At 37.1% G+C, this 19,438-nt stretch overlaps 1 protein-coding gene across 1 annotated transcript in view; it reads left to right on the top strand.

The window, feature by feature from the left end:
• SLC26A8 (solute carrier family 26 member 8) overlaps positions 1-19,438 on the top strand; it is a 150,783-nt gene that overhangs the window by 50,031 nt on the left and 81,314 nt on the right. Inside the window, exons 9-14 of the mRNA XM_044672528.1 lie at positions 5,635-5,782; positions 6,667-6,780; positions 9,176-9,219; positions 10,902-10,911; positions 14,428-14,547; positions 16,285-16,391. Coding sequence (XP_044528463.1) covers positions 5,635-5,782; positions 6,667-6,780; positions 9,176-9,219; positions 10,902-10,911; positions 14,428-14,547; positions 16,285-16,391 — 543 coding nt within the window. The remainder of the gene's footprint in view (positions 1-5,634; positions 5,783-6,666; positions 6,781-9,175; positions 9,220-10,901; positions 10,912-14,427; positions 14,548-16,284; positions 16,392-19,438) is intronic.

The raw sequence follows: 19,438 nt of genomic DNA, 5'->3' as shown, positions 1-19,438 counted from the left end.
AATAATAGAGGTGATAATGGGCATCCTTGTTTTACTCCTGATCTTATTGGGAAGGCTTCTAATTTATCCCCATTGCATATGATGTTTGTTGATGGTTTTAGGTATATACTGTTTATTATTTTTAGGAAAGGTCCTTCTATTCCTATACTTTTCAGTGTTTTCAATAGGAATGGATGCTGTATTTTGTCAAAGGCTTTTTCAGCATCTATTGAGATAATCATGTGATTTTTGTTTCTTAGACTGTTGATATGGTCAATTATGTGGATGGTTTTCCTAATGTTGAACCAACCTTGCATTCCTGGTATAAATCCCACCTGATCGTGGTGAATGATTTTCTTACTTGCTGGAGTCTCTTTGCTAGTATTCTATTTAAGATTTTTGCATCTATGTTCATTAGGGAGATTGGTCTGTAGTTTTCTTTCTCTGTTTTTGGTCTCCCTGGCTTTGGAATCAGTACCATATTTGTGTCATAAAAGGAATTTGGTAGGACTCCTTCTTTGCTTATCATATCAAATAATTTGTGTAGTATTGGGATTAGTTGCTCTTTGAATGTCTGATAGAATTCACTTGTGAATCCATCAGGCCCTGGTGATTTTTTCTTAGGGAGTTCTTTGATGGCTTGTTCAATTTCTTTTTCTGATATGGGATTATTTAGGTATTCTATTTCTTCTGCTGTTAATCTAGGCAGTTTATATTTTTGTAAATATTCATCCATATCTCCTAAATTGTTATATTTATTGCCATATAATTGGGCAAAATAGTTTTTAATGATTGCCTTAATTTCCCCTTCATTAGAGGTGAGGTCTCCCTTTTCATCTTTGATACTATCAATTTGGTTTTCTTCTTTCCTTTTTTTTATTAGATTGACCAGTACTTTGTCTATTTTATCTGTTTTTTCAAAGTACCAGCTTCTAGTCTTATTTATTAATTCAATAGTTCTTTTACTTTCGATTTTATTAATTTCTCCCTTGGTTTTTAGTATTTCTAATTTCATTTAACTCATTTTTAAAAGATTTGTATAAAATGCTTTTTTTCTCAATTACTGAAAATAATTTTCATTACTTAGGTGCTAATTGCTCTTTAAGCATTTTACAAGTTCATTTGTAAGTCCCTCTAAAATTTTCCCCCTTTCATTTGTAGTATATTCAACGTCTCTTTGATTGACTTATTTAAAATCAAATTTAAAATTCAAATTGTTTTGTAATTCAGCATTTTGTATTTTTACAGATAATTATCCATATCAAGTAGTTTAATTTCTTTATTTAATATATGGGAAAACTCATTCCTAGAAAGTTGATATGACTTGCTCAAGGGAGTTCTTTGGTTCAGCATCTTAGAAGATTTGGTGGCAGAATCACTCACATTTAACAAATGCTTGACTTGGTTCCTGCCTTGCTGCTATTTGATTAAATCCAAGTATTATGGCTTGTCTCCAGGTCTAAGCCTTTAGGATTTGCTTTTAGAAGTGTTCATCTAAGGTTTGCAACAGGAGAAAATGCTTTTGCCTCTTTTTCACTCTTGTATTATTTGCCAAGTTCATAATTTTTGCAGTCATCAAGGTCAAAAAAATCCGTGCTAAACTTTGAACTATTTGCATTTTATAAAAAGAATGTCCCCCTTTCAGACTCTGAGTAGCTCATTTGCTTATGAAAGGGCCAGGAAACTGAGCTGAGGATTGGCAGAGAAAAATAACTTCCCTCCCCCCCCCCCACACCATCAATAATGGCATCTTATTACAGAAACATATAGCTATAGGAGACATGTACTTAGCATGCAACCTGAGAAGGAAAGCCAAAAAGATGTGTTTCTGAACCCATACCTCTGTAGTTAAAAGCAGAGTTTTTGCTTTTAACTGCAGAGCTGAGTCAAGTTGTTGAGTTGCTGAGAATCCAGTGCTTGAACCTGGGATTCAACAGAGCCAAAATTCGTACTGGTCCTAAGGTTTCAGTTCTGATTCTTTCCAAAAGTGTACAGCAGTGCTCAAGGGCAGGAGTTATGCTGAACCCAGAACAAGAGATGATGGAAGTCACAACTGAGCATTAAAGCCATTCAACAAAGTCCAGGAATAGGCCCATGAGGACCAAAGGAACAATTCACCAAGCAGAGAGGCTAAGCCACTCAAGGAACAGCAAGACGGGATCAGGAGCACTGCTTTGTTGGACATATAATTGGCTCCTCTTTGCACACATGTGCCATGGTCATATTTATTCCCTATGTTTGTGCATCTCCGTAAATGCTTTCCACTGATGCTGGGCATGTTTTTACCTTAGGCTTATGAGGGAGATATTGCATTTCTTACTATGCCATTTTAGTAAATGTTTTTGGTTTGAGATAATTGTGTCCTCTGGTGTACTAAAGAAAAGGTAAATATACTGGTTAGGGCTTTAATTTAACTTTAATTTTAGAAATATGAAACAACTAAGAATACATTGAACCTGGGATAGTAGTCCTTTGGGTAGCCCAACCTATGAATACTGCCTGGGAAGTGCTTCAGAAGGGTGCTATATAAAAATAGAGTCCAGTTCATTAACATTGGATTTTTCCATGTTTTAGGAGTGTGAGTATGAAACCCCTTACACCCTTTTATGATTATAATTGTATTAGCCTTTATAATTATAACATAGATAGATAGTTTGCTTCATATGAATTATAAATATTAACTACGGTAAAAATAGCTTAAGGGTAGTATCAAATCTTGCTGACAAGCATTTTGACCTTAAACCTGTAACCCAAAAGTTTCAACCAATCCCATCATACCCTGTTTGCAAAATCATAAGACGGGAGGTAGAGGGCTGCTCTTGGGTCCGAATGTGTCTCGGGTGCAAATGTCAGTCATAAATATCACCCATCTAACTGTTGACTCCTAGTTGTCAGTGGGAAAAACATTGATCCTAACTCTTTACTGAAAAGGTTTTGGAAAGGGGAATAATAACAATAGATATAAAGCTACCATCCAAAGTGATTTTTTTTTTAACTTTCTGGCTTATTCAGCACTTGCACAATCTGTCCATATGAAAAATTCTATATTCAGTCTATCTTTTATGACAGGATATCATCAGATTTCTATGCATAAAAAAGGGCTATCTTCTAAGGTTCGAGGTCTTTGGTTCTGATCTTGATTAGAGTCTGGCTTTATTGTGAGACTGACCACCTCTCAATAAACCTTTTTAGCTTGGAGTTTTGTATTGGTGTGTTAAATTTTCACCAAAGGAGTGCAACTACTTTATAAAATTAGATATGCTTGAACTTGCTGAGGATGTAGGGAAAAATCAGCATAAATATCCAGGCATTTTTCTCTTTCTAATGAAACAGAATATTTATTTTCAAGACACTTAAGAGATTTACTTCTGCCTCTTAGCAGTGAAATAAAAACATTAACTAATTAGACTTAAAGTCTTACTCCAAGCATCCCATTTTATTAAAAATAATCATTTAAAATCTAATAGCCTAATTTGGAAGGTCTCACATGTTGTGGGGGAGGGTAATCCCTGGGTTCCGGAAGGATACCTTTCTCAAAAATGAGAGGACTCCAAAACTTAGCTTAGTAAAAAGAAATATTTATTAGTAAGATAGGATTAATGGCCAACAAGACCACATGAGTGGAACAATCCTGGGGGGTTGCTCTCCAAGACACCCATGGCAGAATGAGTGGAACAACTATAGGAGCTGCTCCCTGAATGCCTCAGTTCAGGGGGTTTTATATTTTTTACAATAGTGTTATGTCATAGCATGGACATGACTCCCGAGTTGTAGGCACTCAGGTATTCGGTGGGGTGAGGGGTCTGCCTGAGACCCTCAGAGCTTAGGCTATCAAGGTGTGGCCTGGAGGTGTATCTCTTTGTCTATCTCAACCTAAAGGACTATCCAAGGATAATAGTCTTTGGCTTGGGAGTCACCAGGACAAGAAGGAGGAAGGGAATTTCCCTGTTTACAGCCTACCTGAGTTAAGGGGTACAGGGTCCCTGCTATCTTTGCACAATGCCCATGTCACCACATATGAAACTACCATTGATTCTTGAGGCACAGTGTATCTATTTGATGCTCAAAAATGCCTCTAGAGACCGTCCCTATCTAGCTTTTGCAACTTGATGGTAATTATTATTAAGATCAGCTGTGAATTTATAAAACATCCTTCATTGAAAATGACAGGACTTGGCTAATATAGGAATTTATTTTGCCTCACTATGTTTATTTGTTAGAAGAGTTTTTATTTTCTTTTTTTTCCAGTGGGAAAAGGGGAGTGTAGAGAGAATGTCAGAGGGTGACAAATTAAGTGCTTATTAATTGAAAAAAATCAAATAAACTTAATAATTATATCCTAGAGAAAATTATAGCACTCTCTATGTTTGTGGTACCTTATTTTACACATAACTATCTCATTTAAGCATCAAAAAATCTTGTAAAGCAGGGATTGTTATTCCAAATTTATTAAAAATTTAGAGAAAGAATTAACTACTTTAAGAGCTAAAACTATACTTTGGATATTCTTGTTCCCATTTTTATTCCTTTCTTCTCCTAGACCAGTGATGGTCAAACTATGACCCACAGGCCAGATGTGGCCCCCTGAAATGTTCTATATGGCCACTCGACAGTATTCCTAATTTGACGAATACAATGAGTAGGATATAATACAATAAAACTTGGAAAGAGTTGCCTTAGAAACAGACTTGACAGATGAGCATTTCCTTTCCTTTGGTCCCCTCTTTAAAAAGTTTGCCCATCACTGTCCTAGATCATGCAAATCATTAGGTTGCTCAGAGAGGGTTTTTCTGCTTGCCAATGATGAACATAAAGGAGGGATGTAGAGATGGACATTTGCTTATTCTGCTTTCCAAGTCTTCCACAACAGTTGTGGGGCCTAATTCTTAACTTGGTGATGTAACTAAAATAGTTTTTTTCTTTGTTTTCAAAATTATTTCATCTGAACAGCATATATTAGGTCCTTAAAACATTTTTCCTTTTAGCATTTAATACTAGTGTGAAAATGCCCTGAAGTGGGGGCTGAATGGGCCCAAGAGTACTTCAGGTAAGGGTTTGGGAAAAAAAAAGAGTCAAGTCAAAGGTAGGGGTCCAAAAAGGGCCTCGATTGCTGCTGACTATACACAGGCTTATAAAGGCAGAAACCACAAAGAAACTTTCTCATGAAGATTCAAGCACTTTCCCATAACAAGGGTTAGCCTTGAGCAAGGAACTGAAGATGGGGGTAACCAAGGACATAACAGGAACTGAGAAAGGAGACAAGCAGGTGCTGATAAAACATGTTTTTCTGTCTAGGAAAAAAGGCCTGGGAAAAGAAGCCTGGGAAAGGATTATTGCCTCAAATCAGCAACTCGTAAAGAAATGTGGAAACTGAGGGAATCAGCTATTTTGTTGGTGGGAGATGTGGAAACTGAGGGAACTCAGACCTTTGCCTTTTCAGACCCTGGACCTCACCTGACATCAGGGGTCAACAGACCTTTGCCTTTTCAGACCCCGAGACCTCAGTCCCTGACACTGGTGTTTGGTGGCCTAAAGTTATGGATAGGGAATCTCAGAAATGGGGAAGTTGTCTTGTCTCCAGGGCCATCTATTATTCAGTGATGAAACTTTGTTTGGAACTCAAATTGCTTATTTTCTAATTCTTTTCTTTTGCAGTTTCCTATATCCTGAACCAGTAGAGTTGGGACTTTTGCATTATGTTGTGTGCCATGCACTCTCCCTGTCCATTGTGAGCTATGTTCTGCTCCTCTTTACAGGCAAGAAGCTTGCTTCCTTGCATAATTACAATATCAATCCTAATCAGGTGAGAGCACAGACCCATCTCTACCAATACTTAACTCATAAATCCTTGGTCTCTTTTCTGATCTTGCCATTCAGAAGACCTGACTGTTCTATTTCAGAGGTTCTATGTAGCCAATATTTCACTGCTGGATCTCTAAATTTCCCTTTCAGGGGACATTTGTTTCTGCTCTCTATGGAATCGATATGAATTGTCCATTAGCATTTAAGAGAAAATAACATCAAAGCATCTTTGAATGGCAAAGAACTATTTACCATGAAGTTATTTGGGCATTATTTCTATTTAAGCCAAAGGATATAGAGTATAAAATAGAGCTCCATTTTCCATTTGCCTTCATTTCTTCTTTCCCCTCAGTCTTTAGAAGGTAGCTATACCCTTTCAAATGAGGAGCAGGAAATAAAATACCTTAAGAGTATTATATGTGAAACCATGCTACTACAATGATTCTACTGTCCTTCCAGGAAAACATCCTGGAAACTAACCTTAATTTCAGTTTTTCCCTGGAGTCCAAGTGGAGGATATTTTCCTCCAGGCTGATTTTTTAGATGAGGGCATGGGAGTGGAAGAATAGTAACCGCCCCCCCCCCCCCTATTTCTAGTATTGTTGTGCAAGAAAGGAAAAGAGCAACAGCTCCATTTAACAACCTTAGAAAATTTCTCTCCACTCAAATATATGCAAAATGAAGAAGATCAGACTTAACTGAGAACATCAAGTTTGCCATTCTTCTTCCCTCCTCCCCCGAAGAATATTTAATTCCATTACCCGCAATAATATAATCAACTTTAGCTTGGCACCTAAGAGCTAAGAAGTAGGCCTTATATTTATTATATATTAAGAGCTGGATTTAGAGACAAAAGAGACTAAAATCTTTACTATTGCTTTACAGGAGTTGGTAGCCATTGGCTTGTGCAACCTTATCAGCTCATTTTTCAAATGTTTTGTGTTTACTTCTGATATTGCCAGAACAGTCATCCAAGAGAAATCAGGTGGGAGACAACAGGTAAGTAAGTAGTTTTTGTTGTTGTTATGTGACTGTCAGGATCAAGTTAGCTGGAGAAGGAGGAAATAGTGTTGCCATGTAAAAGATAGTCCAAGGGAAAACAATACTAGGCAGCATGTGTAATATCATAGTCAAATCTTGGTACATTGCTTGCCTTTATATACAATAAAAGTATGTAATAGAAAAATTTCCAAGTAAAAGCAATGGTCAGCTTTTTTCCACACAATACTTAATGTAGTGAATTCCCTTGTAATAATAATAATTTTGAGAGGGATAATATAATCATCAGTCTCTGGAATTGTGAAGTCCTGGTTTTAAGTCTTGCATTTGACATATAATAGCTTTGCAAATCTGAAATCTCTTAACCTTTCAGTGCATCAGGCAACTCCGTTACAGCACGACTAATGTCACAACATAACTAATATGTTTTACTTGACTTACTTTATATAAGGGGTATCATGTTGCTGCCTTCTCAATGGGTGAGGGAAGGGCAGGAGAGAGGGAAAGAATTTTGAACTCGAAATAAAAAATTAATATTTAAAATTTTTTTTCTTAAAAAGAAAAAAAAGGGGCAGCTGGGTAGCTCAGTGGATTGAGAGCCAGGCCTTAGAGATGGGAGGTCCTGGGTTCAAATCTGGCCTCAGACACTTCCCAGCTGTGTGACTTTGGGTAAGTCACTTGACCCCCATTGCCCACCCTTACCACTCTTCCACCTAGGAGCCAATACACAGAAGTTAAGGGTTTAAAAAAAAATTAGGTTAACAGAAGAGTTGCTGGTCATGTCTCAAGAGAATTTTTGCACTGGGTATTCCTTAGAGATATTTATCTGCACGACCCAAAAAGAATAACTTCTAATAATAAATGTGTATTCTTTGAATTTAATTATAATAGAATTTTCCCAGTAGTATATAAATTATTGATATTACTTAGATACATTTGTGAAGGGTACATATTGGGGCTATCATTGAGGATCTAAATCTGATATGTCAATATTCCATTTGGCTAGGGAAGGCTTCATAGGAAAATTCAAATTCCAATTAATCTTCAATTTATGAGAATACTATGCTCACCAACTTTGTTGGTTGTTTGTTTGCATCCCCAAAAGAATTTTACCACAGAACTAATACTATAAATGATGACTCCCAGCCTGCTTCTCAAAAGGACATTTAAACTGTAACAGACACAAAGGATGATATTAATGATACTATTTCAATTATACTACGGCACTACTTATAATTTGTCTGGGAAAATGCATTTTAGGGTGTGTCTTGGCACAGATTCTGGCCCTGCTTCCTCAATAAGATAAGGAATTAACTTTTGTAAGAGTTTCTCAGGTAGGAAGTTAAGCAGACAGTGTGTCTGGTGGTAAGAGTGGGGTAGGTGGATTCCTGTGTACCAGCAACACATAAGATCTTTGTGCATGAAAGAAGGTATCTCCATATTAAAATAGAAGAAAGTAATTCTCAAAATCCATCACTTCTCACCTGTTTTAAATTGAGGAAAAATTGATCAATGGGGACTACAAAGGGGGGCTTCTTCCCTACACATGAAAAAATGCAAATCCTTGCCTACATATTAATTATAAGTGAAAAGGAAAAATTCTGGTGGAATGGAAGACAGACCAAGAAGGCAATGCCTTTTAGCAAAAGGCATGTATTGTCACAGCTTTGGAGGGAAGAAGAAAAGATTTTGGATATGAGCTAGAAATGACAATTCAAGAGATTTGTTACTAGATGACTATTTGTAACACCCTTCACTCTTTCAATTTTATCTTTATAAAATTATGGCATATTTTATATATGGTAATATGTACTACAAATAAAATAATACATTATATTTATGTAGTTGTAATAATTGGGCCCCCATAGTCTATTAGAACACTAGCTTTAGACTTATCTTTTTATCAGATTGCACTGCAGGTGTTTTGAATAACCAGTTATAGAATCACAACCAAGCTCCCATCCTATACAATACATGGCTGATGAGAAGGTTGGAAAATTGGAGCTGCCAGTAAGGAGTTTATTTGGATTTTTCTAAAATAGGGAATAGTGAAAATAAAATTGGGAGGGAACATGGGCAGATGTAGATAATAACAAATGGCTGTTTGAGGCCATAAAGATTAATGGATTTGGAAAATGAGATTTGTGAAAAAATATTAATTATTCACAAAACAAGTATCCATAGGGCTCCCATTCTGTGCCTGGCCTTTGCTCTAGGTACCACAGATAACTGGTAGCATGAATTCATATCTGGTCTGTAATGCAGGGTCACAAACAAATTCTTAAGAAAAACTGATGTGCTTTTACAGTCACCCCAGGAAAAACTGAGGGGGAATGTGCTTAGAGGCTGGGTACTTCCTAGTCACTTATCTTTTCAATCTACTTTTTCTGTTCAGTTTGCAGCCCTGATTGGTGCAGGCATAACATTGTTGGTGATGCTGTCAAAAAGCATTTATTAAGCAATTGCTAAGTGTCAGACACTATACTAAGCTCCGGGGATACAAATACAAACAGAAAGACTAGAGCTCCTGCCTTCAAAGAGCATACATTCTAATCAGGGAAGGAGATACATAAATATTATCTGAATGACAGAACCTCAGGTACAATTGAGAAAATTTCACAGGATTGTGCCACAGAATAAAGAGCAGTTGGAATATCATACTAGGAATTTTTTTTATTAGAGAGATGAGAGCCAGAAAACCGAGTCTCTCTCTAGTTAAAGATATTTAGCCTTTTTATAGTAAAGTAGTTATAAAGATATATAATAGAAAACTATAGGTTAAAAGTACCTATGCTTCAGAAATTTCCATCAAGGTAAGAATATAGCTGGGCAGCCCCCTGGGCTGATTATGATCTACTCTGGGCATTGTATATAGTTTCAGCTATGCAGTCAAGGGTGGGTACCTAGGAACTCTCTTAGTACCAACATATGTTTAAATATTAGCTATGAGTCCATAAAATGTCTTCAGAAGTCCTTATGCTGCCATGTAGACATATCTGACAATGGACTATAAATCAGCACATTGTCCTGGACTATAGAGCACAAGTCAGAGATAGGAAATGGAAACTTAATTCTAATTTTATGTCTATCACTAATGTCCCAAGATTTGGACACACAATTTCTTACCTCACTTTGGGGCCTGTCATCTTCGCTGGCCTTCCAGGGATGCATAGTGGCGTAATTGCTGACTACAAAGAAATATGTTCCATATAATAGTGTCTGAGAGTCATTGAATCTCATAGTTGGAAGGAATTTTAAGGCTAGTCAAGGCTAACTTCTACCCAGAGTATGAATTCTGTTTAGAATATTTCTAACAAGTAGTCATCTAACCTTCAGTACTGAGAAATCTGAAGCAATTTCAAATTGCTCTAATTGTAAGGAAATTTAATCTTATCTTCTTTTTAATTTCTGCTTATTGAATCTATACTATAAGTCCAACTAGACCAAACCTAATCCCTTTCCTACAGAATGCCCTTCATTTATTCAAACCTAGCTATCATGGCCATCCCTCTTCTTCTTTTCCCTCCCCACCAGGTCTTTCTTCTCTAGGCTAAACCAGTTCCCACCTCCTAGTTCTTTGAACTGATCCTGGAGTATTGTCACTGTCCTGCTCTCTCACCTCTGCATATTCTCGTTTGTCACTGTGACTTGTACAGTGTAGTACCTAGAACTATGATGGCAAACCTATGGCACATGTGCCAAAGAGGGCACACAGAACCCTCTCTGTGGGCACACCTGCAGTCTCCTGCCAGAGTTGACTACTAGAAAGCCAGAGGAACTCGGGCAGGAGCTGCTCCCCTCCCCATCTCTATGAGCCTGAGGACATTCCTCACTTCCCCTGCCCTTCTTCCCATCAGCCAATGGAGTTGCTTCTTCCCTCTCCTGTCTGGGGTAAGGTTCTGGGAGGTGGGGGGTCATATGATGCATAGGGGGGCAGCACAGAGGGCAGCCTGTTAAGTCTGTGGTGAAGGTGATGTCCTGTGGTGGGGTTGGAGAGGAGCTAGGTTGAGGGGAGCATAGCTCAAAGTGTGGCACATAGCAGGAGGGGAGCAGAGCACTAAAGGCCACTCTCTTCTCCCTCTCCACATACATCTCTCATCACCCACCCCTCCACCCAGCAGCCCAATGGGAGTGCTTCCTCCCTTCCCTATCTGGGGTAAGGGGGGTGGGGCCAGGGGGCACGGTAGGGGGGCAGGGCATGGCACTCAGTCTGGAGGGGTGGAGTAGGAGTGGGGCCCCACACTCTGACTCTAAAAGTATCGCCATCACTGATCTAGAATCAGATGCAATACCAATGGTCTAATGAGGATGGACTATAACAGGATCATTACCTCTTTAACTCTGGATACTCTACTTTTATTTTTTCAGCTTAGTATTGCACTAGTTTTTTGATGGTCATATTATACTATTGAACTTAGAATTTAATCAAACTCCTGGGCTTTTTCTTTTTTTCTTTTCTTTTCTTTATTTCTTTTTAATTTTTATTTTGACTATTTTCTCCTAGTTACATATTTCATGTTCTTTCCCTCTCCCCCAAACCTCCCTAACCCCCTTTAGCCGACACACAATTCCAATGGGTTTTCCTAATTCCATATTATTGATAGTTGGACTGGGACTTTTTCACATAAACTGTTTTCTAGTCATGCCCTCCCCTATTTTAGAGATATAAAGTAGGTTTTTAACTCAAGTGTAGGATTTGGCATTTATCAGTTTGAGATCAAGATTAAGATTGGTGTCATCTGCAGATTTGATTAGTGGGCTATCTAAGCTTTTGTCTAATTAATAAAAATCTAAATAATCCTGTGAACCTCCTTTAGAGACCAACTGACTTTTAATTAATTGACATCAATTCATTAATCAACATTGTTAATGAACACAACTGTTTCATATCTATGTAGCTGAACTACATCCAGGCCTCATCTCTCCATCTTTCCTAGAAGGATCACATAACAGATTTCTGCCAAATGTGTTATTGAAAGCCACTTTTAATATGCCTCCTAAAAAAAATTTCTTGATGTGCCATAGTAAAAAGAGCCCTGTGTCTTGAATTGGAATTAATTTAAATCCTGTCTCTAATGCTTTTCTCCTTGTGTGACCATAGACAAGTCACTTAGCCTGCCTCTGCCTCCGTTTCCTCATTCAGAAAATAAGGAGATTGGAATAGATGGTTTTTGAGTCCCCTTTCCCCTCCAGCACTTTAAAACCTATATGAACCCTATCAAGAAAGGAAATGAGTTTTTTCTGTTATAACTTCATAGAATCATAGAATTTCAGGTTCAGGGGAGCTCAGATGTTGAATAATTTAACTTATACCTGTACAATAATCTCTTGTTCTTAATGAACAATGTCTTGGTTTTAATGAACCCATGTCAACATTTTTCTAAATGCTTATGAATCATCTATAGTTTTACTTAGGATTGATGATTATTATACTATTAAACATATAATATATCATATATAGTTATTATTATTCAGCTCTAGAATTGTACTAGGGATTGATACCAGTCAAAAGGTATCCATTTAAATTATCTAATTTTTTTCCCTTTATGAAAACTGGAACAATATTTGCCTACTTCCAGTCTTATGGCATGTCTCTTACTTGCCACAATTACTCAAAAGATTATCAATAGTGACTCTTTGATTGTTGAGTTCTCTCAGAACCCTGGGATGTAACATATCCGGACAAGGTGATTTGAACTCAATGAGAGCCAACTGCTTCACTTATGTTTGGTTTTGATTCATTATTATTTTCATTCTGTCCTTCCCAAGGTCATTGTCCTTGACAGAGAAAACTGAAGCAAAATAAGCGACGAATGTTTCTACCATATCTTTTTTACCTATTATTGTTCTACTCTACCACAAGTAGATATCATACCCTTCCTTGATTTTCCTCTGTTCCCAATACAGTTGAAAACATAGGTTAATTCTCATAGGAATACCTTAATTTACTTCCTTTATAGCTATTTTTCCCACAATAGCTTGTCTGCACATTAATGGCATTTCCCAAAATGGTAGTGAATGTTAACAGTACTTCTTCAGATTATAACTGAACAAAGCTGAACCAGCCAGTTCCAGATGGTGAAATGCACATTGCAATGGGTCAGGAAGCTTTCTTTGCAACCTCTGACCTTTTGTAACCAAAAGGTCTATTTGAGACTATTTTAGATTAATGTGAGGAAGGTGAAATTGAACTCATCTTACCACTCTTTATTTCTCAACCCCCTAAGTCATCTTCACAATTCACTTCTGTCACTCTCTTTGGTGACACACCTTTTGTTTGCTTATGCAACATGGGACATGTTAATAATTCATTTTTAATAGTAATAGTACTCTATGGTTGTAAGAAGCAGGACCTCAAAGAAACACTTAAGGAATTCACTGTGGTACATTGCTGAAAAAAAAAATCTTTGCTAATGTTGACGTTAAACATATAACATCACCCATTTTATAGACTCACCATGCTACATCAAACTTTCACTATATCTAGTCATTATGTTTTGATTTAGGGGACATTATTTGTCCTTCGACATATCTAAATTAATGGAATTAAACAAGTTACATTGGGATTTCCACTATATTAAATTCAGTAACCTCTTGAAAGGCCAAGTTTATCTTGTATAGGTAGTTAGCAAGCATTTGCTATGGGCCAGGCACTGTGCCAAGGTGCCCTGGTAGAAGACCATAACCAGGAACACGATCTGTTATTAAGTGGATCAGTGAAACTCCCTGTTCTCTCCTATCTCCTCTCCAAGCCAAATTTTCTCAAGAATCCCCTATCTTATTTTAATCTTCTTTCTTTTTGCAAATTTTGAGTAGCTTGGAGATTTCTACTAGAAAGAACATGAGATAATTTCTGATTGCCTATTCTTTGTTGCTGTGTTTGTGTGTGTGTGTGTGTGTGTGTGTGTGTGTGTGTTCATGTGTTCCATTTTTTTTTATAACCCTTAACTTCTGTGTATTGACTTATAGGTGGAAGAGTGGTAAGGGTAGGCAATATGGGGGTCAAGTGACTTGCCCAGGGTCACACAGCTGGGAAGTGTCTGAGGCCGGATTTGAACCTAGGACCTCCCGTCTCTAGACCCGGCTCTCAATCCACTGAGCTACCCAGCTGCCCATGTATTCCATTTTTTAATAATGCTTCTTTCCTATCCAACATACCAGATCACCCGAGGATTCTGGGAAAACTTGACTATAGCCATTGATGGTAATAAAGTTGACTCCTATTGCCAGGCAAAGTATGTAGGAGAGATGAAACTGAGCAAAAGAAAAGAAATGTTAAACCTACCTAGCAATATCATGAAGACAAGAAAATATTAGCCTAAAGAAGCTTTAGTTCTTTTCTTAGATATTAATGTTGTTTTTGTGATCATTTAATTTAAATAAAAGAGGAATTGAAACTACAGTTTTCTGCTAATGGACTTTCTCTAAAAATTGTCACCTCTCCCAAGGGGCGAAGTTATCTCTAAATAATGTGGATAGCCTAGAGTTGAGAAATACAATGACTATCCGAATGCTCAATTAAAGTATACTCTGAAGTTTTGATCTTATATTAACATGAAATATATCTGAGTGGTATTTTCATTCTCCTCTTGGAAGTTCCCTTTTGGAGAGTGTAGAGTTTCACCACTGAAGGAGGAGGAAACTGAGCAGAATTTCCTTTCTTCCCAACAGGCTGTACTAGCCGGTATTGTTTTAAGCAATGTCTTGCCCTTCCTTGCAACTATCATGGACCTTCCTGATCTGTGGAAACAGAACCAGCATGACTTTGTAAGTGTTCAAATATTGGCTTAGAAAGGTCAGAGCAGATAAAAGGTATTTTAGAATATGAAAATAAGGAAAAGAGAGTGGACAAAAGATCCAAGCCCTAATTTTAAAGAAGATCATGAAATTGTTTAAAAAAGTACAATGGTTCAATGATGAGAGAAAGGGAAGGGGCAAGACCTCTCAAAACTGCTTTGTATATTCTTGCTTGTTATAAATATAGCAAAATAATTATGTTTAAAATTAGGACAGCTGGGTTCAAATCCAACATGAAGGGCATGATACATATGACATGTACAAATACTCAAAATTAATCAGTGCAATAACATTTCAAGGGAGGTAAATCATGCATCTAAAAGAATATGGTTGCAAGAATTAGGACAGGAGTACACTGACTAACAGATCATGTACCTGGTACACTCTGCTCTCACTTCATTCCTCATTGAACTCAGGCTACAGTGCCAGTGATTACTGATGTTGGATCGGAGTCTATGAGGTCCTTGATTCCTGTGGGCCTCAGTTTCTCATTTGTCAACTAATATTGAATTAGATGATTTCTTCCAGCTTTAAATCCTAACAATCCTACCTGTGCTATTTACCTCACAGGATAGGCCTGAGGAAAGTTCTTTGCATACCTTGAAGTGCTTTATAAATTATCCAAAGAGAATATAAACTCATTGGATCTTAAAATTAGAAAGGTTTTTAGAGGTCTCCTAATCTAGCTCCTTCCATTTTCAGATAAGAAAACTAAGTTCAGAAGGGTTAAGTAATTTGACCAAATTTCCACAACAAGCTAGGGGTAGAGTAGGGATTTAGCCAAGGTCTTTTGACTAGAAATTTATTGTTCCTCCTTCCATGAAACAAAGAAAGAGAGAAGAGAAAATAAGAGAAATAAAGGAGTAAAACATGACCACACTGAGTGCGCAAGAGCTGTGACACATCGAAGTTTCAAATTTTTTTGGCCTGTACCTGTGATTTCACTGTTGTTGGAAACTCCCTAGATCAGTAATGGGAAAACTATGGCCCACGGACCAGATGCGGCCCCCTGAAATGTTCTATCCGACCACAGAGTAGGGATTGTTATTCCAAATTTATTAAAAATCTAGAGAAAGAATTAACTACTTTAAGAACTAAAACTATACTTTGGATATTCTTGTTCCCATTTTTATTCCTTCCTTCTCCTAGGCCAGTGATGGTCAAACTATGACCTACAGGCCAGATGTGGCCCCCTGAATGTTCTATATGGCCACTCAACAGTATTCCTAATTTGACAAATACAATGAGTAGGATATAATACAATGAAACTTTGAAAGAGTTGCCTTAGAAACAGACTGACAGAGGAGCATTTCCTTTCCTTTGGTCCCCTCTTTAAAAAGTTTGTCCATCACTGCCCTAGATGAAAACTTCTCTAATAATGCCGAAGAGCAACTCCAGTGTATTATTTTATGGAGAACCTGGAGGCACTTAGAAGCATTTCCTCAGCCACACTTTTGTTAGTATGTGAGCCCAGGCCTTCTGGACTTCAAGGACTCCTGGCCTGCGTAGATGACTTGGCATAGTGGAGGGATCGTTGGATGGGGAGTCCAGGGACCAGATTCTAGTCCTGTCACTTATTAGCATGTAACCTTGGGCAGAGAAGTTCACCTCTCTGGCCCACGGCAATATAAAGAGAATAAGATAAAGTGGAAGGTGTTGTGGGTGATATCTCTGTCATGTTTCCTCATGGTCTTCCTTTCCTCCTAGGTGATTTGGATAGTGACCTTTCTGTCGGTGCTCTGCTTGGGACTGGACATTGGGCTGCTTATTTCAGTGGTATTCACCTTCTTCATCACCACTGTCCAGTCGCACAGGTACTTTGTCTCAGTGAGCAGGAGGTTAGGCAAGGTAGGCAGTTGCCTAGGGCATAGTACACAGGGGGGCACAACAAGGGCACTTTATAATATTACTTTTTTAAAGGGTATATATAGTTAATGCAAGAAAATTTTATCTGTGGCCTAAGTTATTTATTTGGGATATGTTAAGTCTCCTGTGTTGCAAAGAAGATCCCAAGGCAATAAGACATCTACTGAGGCCTAGGACAATAAAGAAAGCCAACTGTAGAGATTCTCTTTGTCCTTTAAAGTTAACTAGGAAAAATGAAGTAACCTAAACATTTAAGTAAATGATGCCTTCTTACACTATATTTTTTGTACAGAACAAAACTTTTGCAGTTGTTGAGTGTGGTACATGGAGTACAAATCATGCATCTAACAATGAATTCTAGAACATTGCCTTCGTTAAGGAAACAAGTTTCTTATAACTTTTACCAACAGCAATATGTGTACTTTTACTTTTTAACAGATAATAACTATTCATGAATGTAAACAAATCGAGAAGGAAAGCACCATTTAAAACCTCTGAGTCAACTTTGTATTTAGTAGCACTGTGTATTTAATATCATCATTGCTGGAAGTAAAACAAATTGGGACATTTATGATGGTCATATTATGAATAGCATTTCTATTCACAAGTGATTCTCTGAGAGCTAAAGAAAAGTTTTAAATTGGGATGAGTTATTTTCAATCACTCTTGGAATTATAAAATCAAAGAAAAACAATATTGTCCCTTTTTTTAAAAACCCTTTTATACAACTAGATAGTCATGCTGTGCTTTAAATAATGTGAAAACAATTATCCACTGTTGAGTACCTAAAAGAAAACACATTAAGATTTTTACAGAAATGGTTAACAAGAGACTTGAATATCATTTTTAAAAAAGGAAGCTTGTTTGCAGCACATTTCACTGTATTCTTAGGCCACAATTTATTTAGCCGTTCCCCAATCAATATTTTGTTTCCAATTCCTTTCTATCACAAAGAGTGCTGTTTTAAATATATATTTTGGCATATTTGAAAACGTTCCTTTTGTTAGTAACCTCCTTGGGTTGTTGAAACCAGAAGAGGAATGGTTAAAATTGACATTTTAGCCACTTTATTTGTATAACTCCAAATTAGTTGGCAAAATGGTTGTACCAATTCATGATTCTACCAACATTGCACTAGCATGTCTGTCCATCTGCCCATGACTCCTCCAGTGCTGACTATTCTCATCTCTTGTCAGTTTTGCCAATTGGCTATGTATGAGGTGAAACTTGAAGGTTGTTTTAGTTTGCACTGTTATTATTCGTGATTTGGAGCATCTTTTCAAATGGCTGTTGATAGTTTTCAGTTCTTCTTTTTTAAAATCCTTATCTTCCATCTTAGAATCAATACTAAGCATGAGTTACAAGGCAGAAGAATGGTAAGGGGTAGGAAATTTAGTTTCTAATTTTGCCACCAGAAAAAGAGCAGCTATAAATATTTTTGTACAAAAGGTCCTTTCCCATTTTTAAAAAATTCTTTGGGATACAAATGTAGTAGTGGTATTGCTGGATCAAAACGTATGCATTCTTTAAAACCCTTTTGAAATAGTTACAAATTGCCTTCCAGAATGATTGGATCACTTTACAATTCCACCAGCAATGCATTAGTGTCCCAGTTTTGCTATATTCCCTCCAACATTGATCATTTTCCTTTACTGTCATATTGGTTAATCTGATAGGTGTGAGGTGGTACCTCAGAGTTGTTTTAACTTGCATTTTTCTAATCAAGAGGGATTTAAAACATTTTTTCATTTGGTTATTGATAGCTTTGATTTCTTCATCTGAAAACTGCCCTATTTTTGTCCTTTGACCATTTATCAATTGGGGAATGACTTGAATTCCTATAAGTGTGACTTAGTTCTTTATATATTTGAGAAATGAGACTTTTATCAAAGAAATTTATTATAAAATCCTCTCCCACTCCAGTTTGTTGTTTCCCTTCCAATCTTGGTTGCATTTGGTTTTGTTTCTATAAAACCTTTTAAATTTAATATAATCAAAATTATTCATTTTTATATCTTATAATGTTCTTGATCTCTTTGGTCAAAAATTGTTCCCTTCTCCATAGATCTGACAGGTAAATTATTCTATGTTCCCCTAATTTACTTATAATATCACTCTTTATGTCAAAATCATGGTATAGGATTTGAGATATTGATCTTTACCTAATTTTTGCCATATTGTTTTCTAATTTTCCCAGCAATTTTTGTCAAACAGTGAGTTCTTATTCCAAAAGCTAGGATCTTTGGGTTTATCAAACACTAGATTGCTGAAGTCATTTACCCCTAATCTATTCCATTGTTCCACCCTTCTATCTCTTAGCCAATACTATATTGTTTTTTTTTACTATTGATTTTTTTTCAAACATTTATTAATATTCATTTTTAACATGGTTACATGATTCATGCTCCTCCTTTCCCCTTCACCCCCCGCACTCCCCCCACCCATGGCCGATGCACATTTCCACTAGTTTTGTCATGTGTCCTTGATCAAGACCTATTTCTAAATTGTTGGTAGTTGCATTGGTGTGGTAGTTTCGAGTCCACACCTTCAATCATGTCCACCCCGACCCATGTGTTCAAGCAGTTGTTTTTCTTATATGTTTCCTCTCCTGCAGTCCTTCCTCTGAATGTGGGTAGCGTCTTTACCATAAATCCCTCAGAATTTTCCTGGGTCATTGCATTGCTGCTGGTACAGAGGTCCATTACATTCAATTTTACCACAGTATATCAGTCTCTGTGTACAGAGTTCTTCTGGCTCTGCTCCTTTCGCTCTGCATCAGTTCCCGGAGGTCTCTCCAGTTCGCCTGGAACTCCTCCAGTTTATTATTCCTTTTAGCACAATAGTATTCCATCACCCGCATATATCACAGTTTGTTCAGCCATTCCCCAATTGAAGGACATACCCTCCTTTTCCAATTTGTTGCCACCACAAAAAGCGCAGCTATAAATATTTTCATACAAGTCTGTTTATCTATGATCTCTTTGGGATACAAACC

Source organism: Gracilinanus agilis, chromosome 4 (assembly GCF_016433145.1).
Source record: "Gracilinanus agilis isolate LMUSP501 chromosome 4, AgileGrace, whole genome shotgun sequence".
NCBI lineage: Eukaryota > Metazoa > Chordata > Mammalia > Didelphimorphia > Didelphidae > Gracilinanus > Gracilinanus agilis.
The sequence above is the reverse complement of the archived record's forward strand: the minus strand, read 5'-3'. Positions and strand labels throughout refer to the sequence as shown.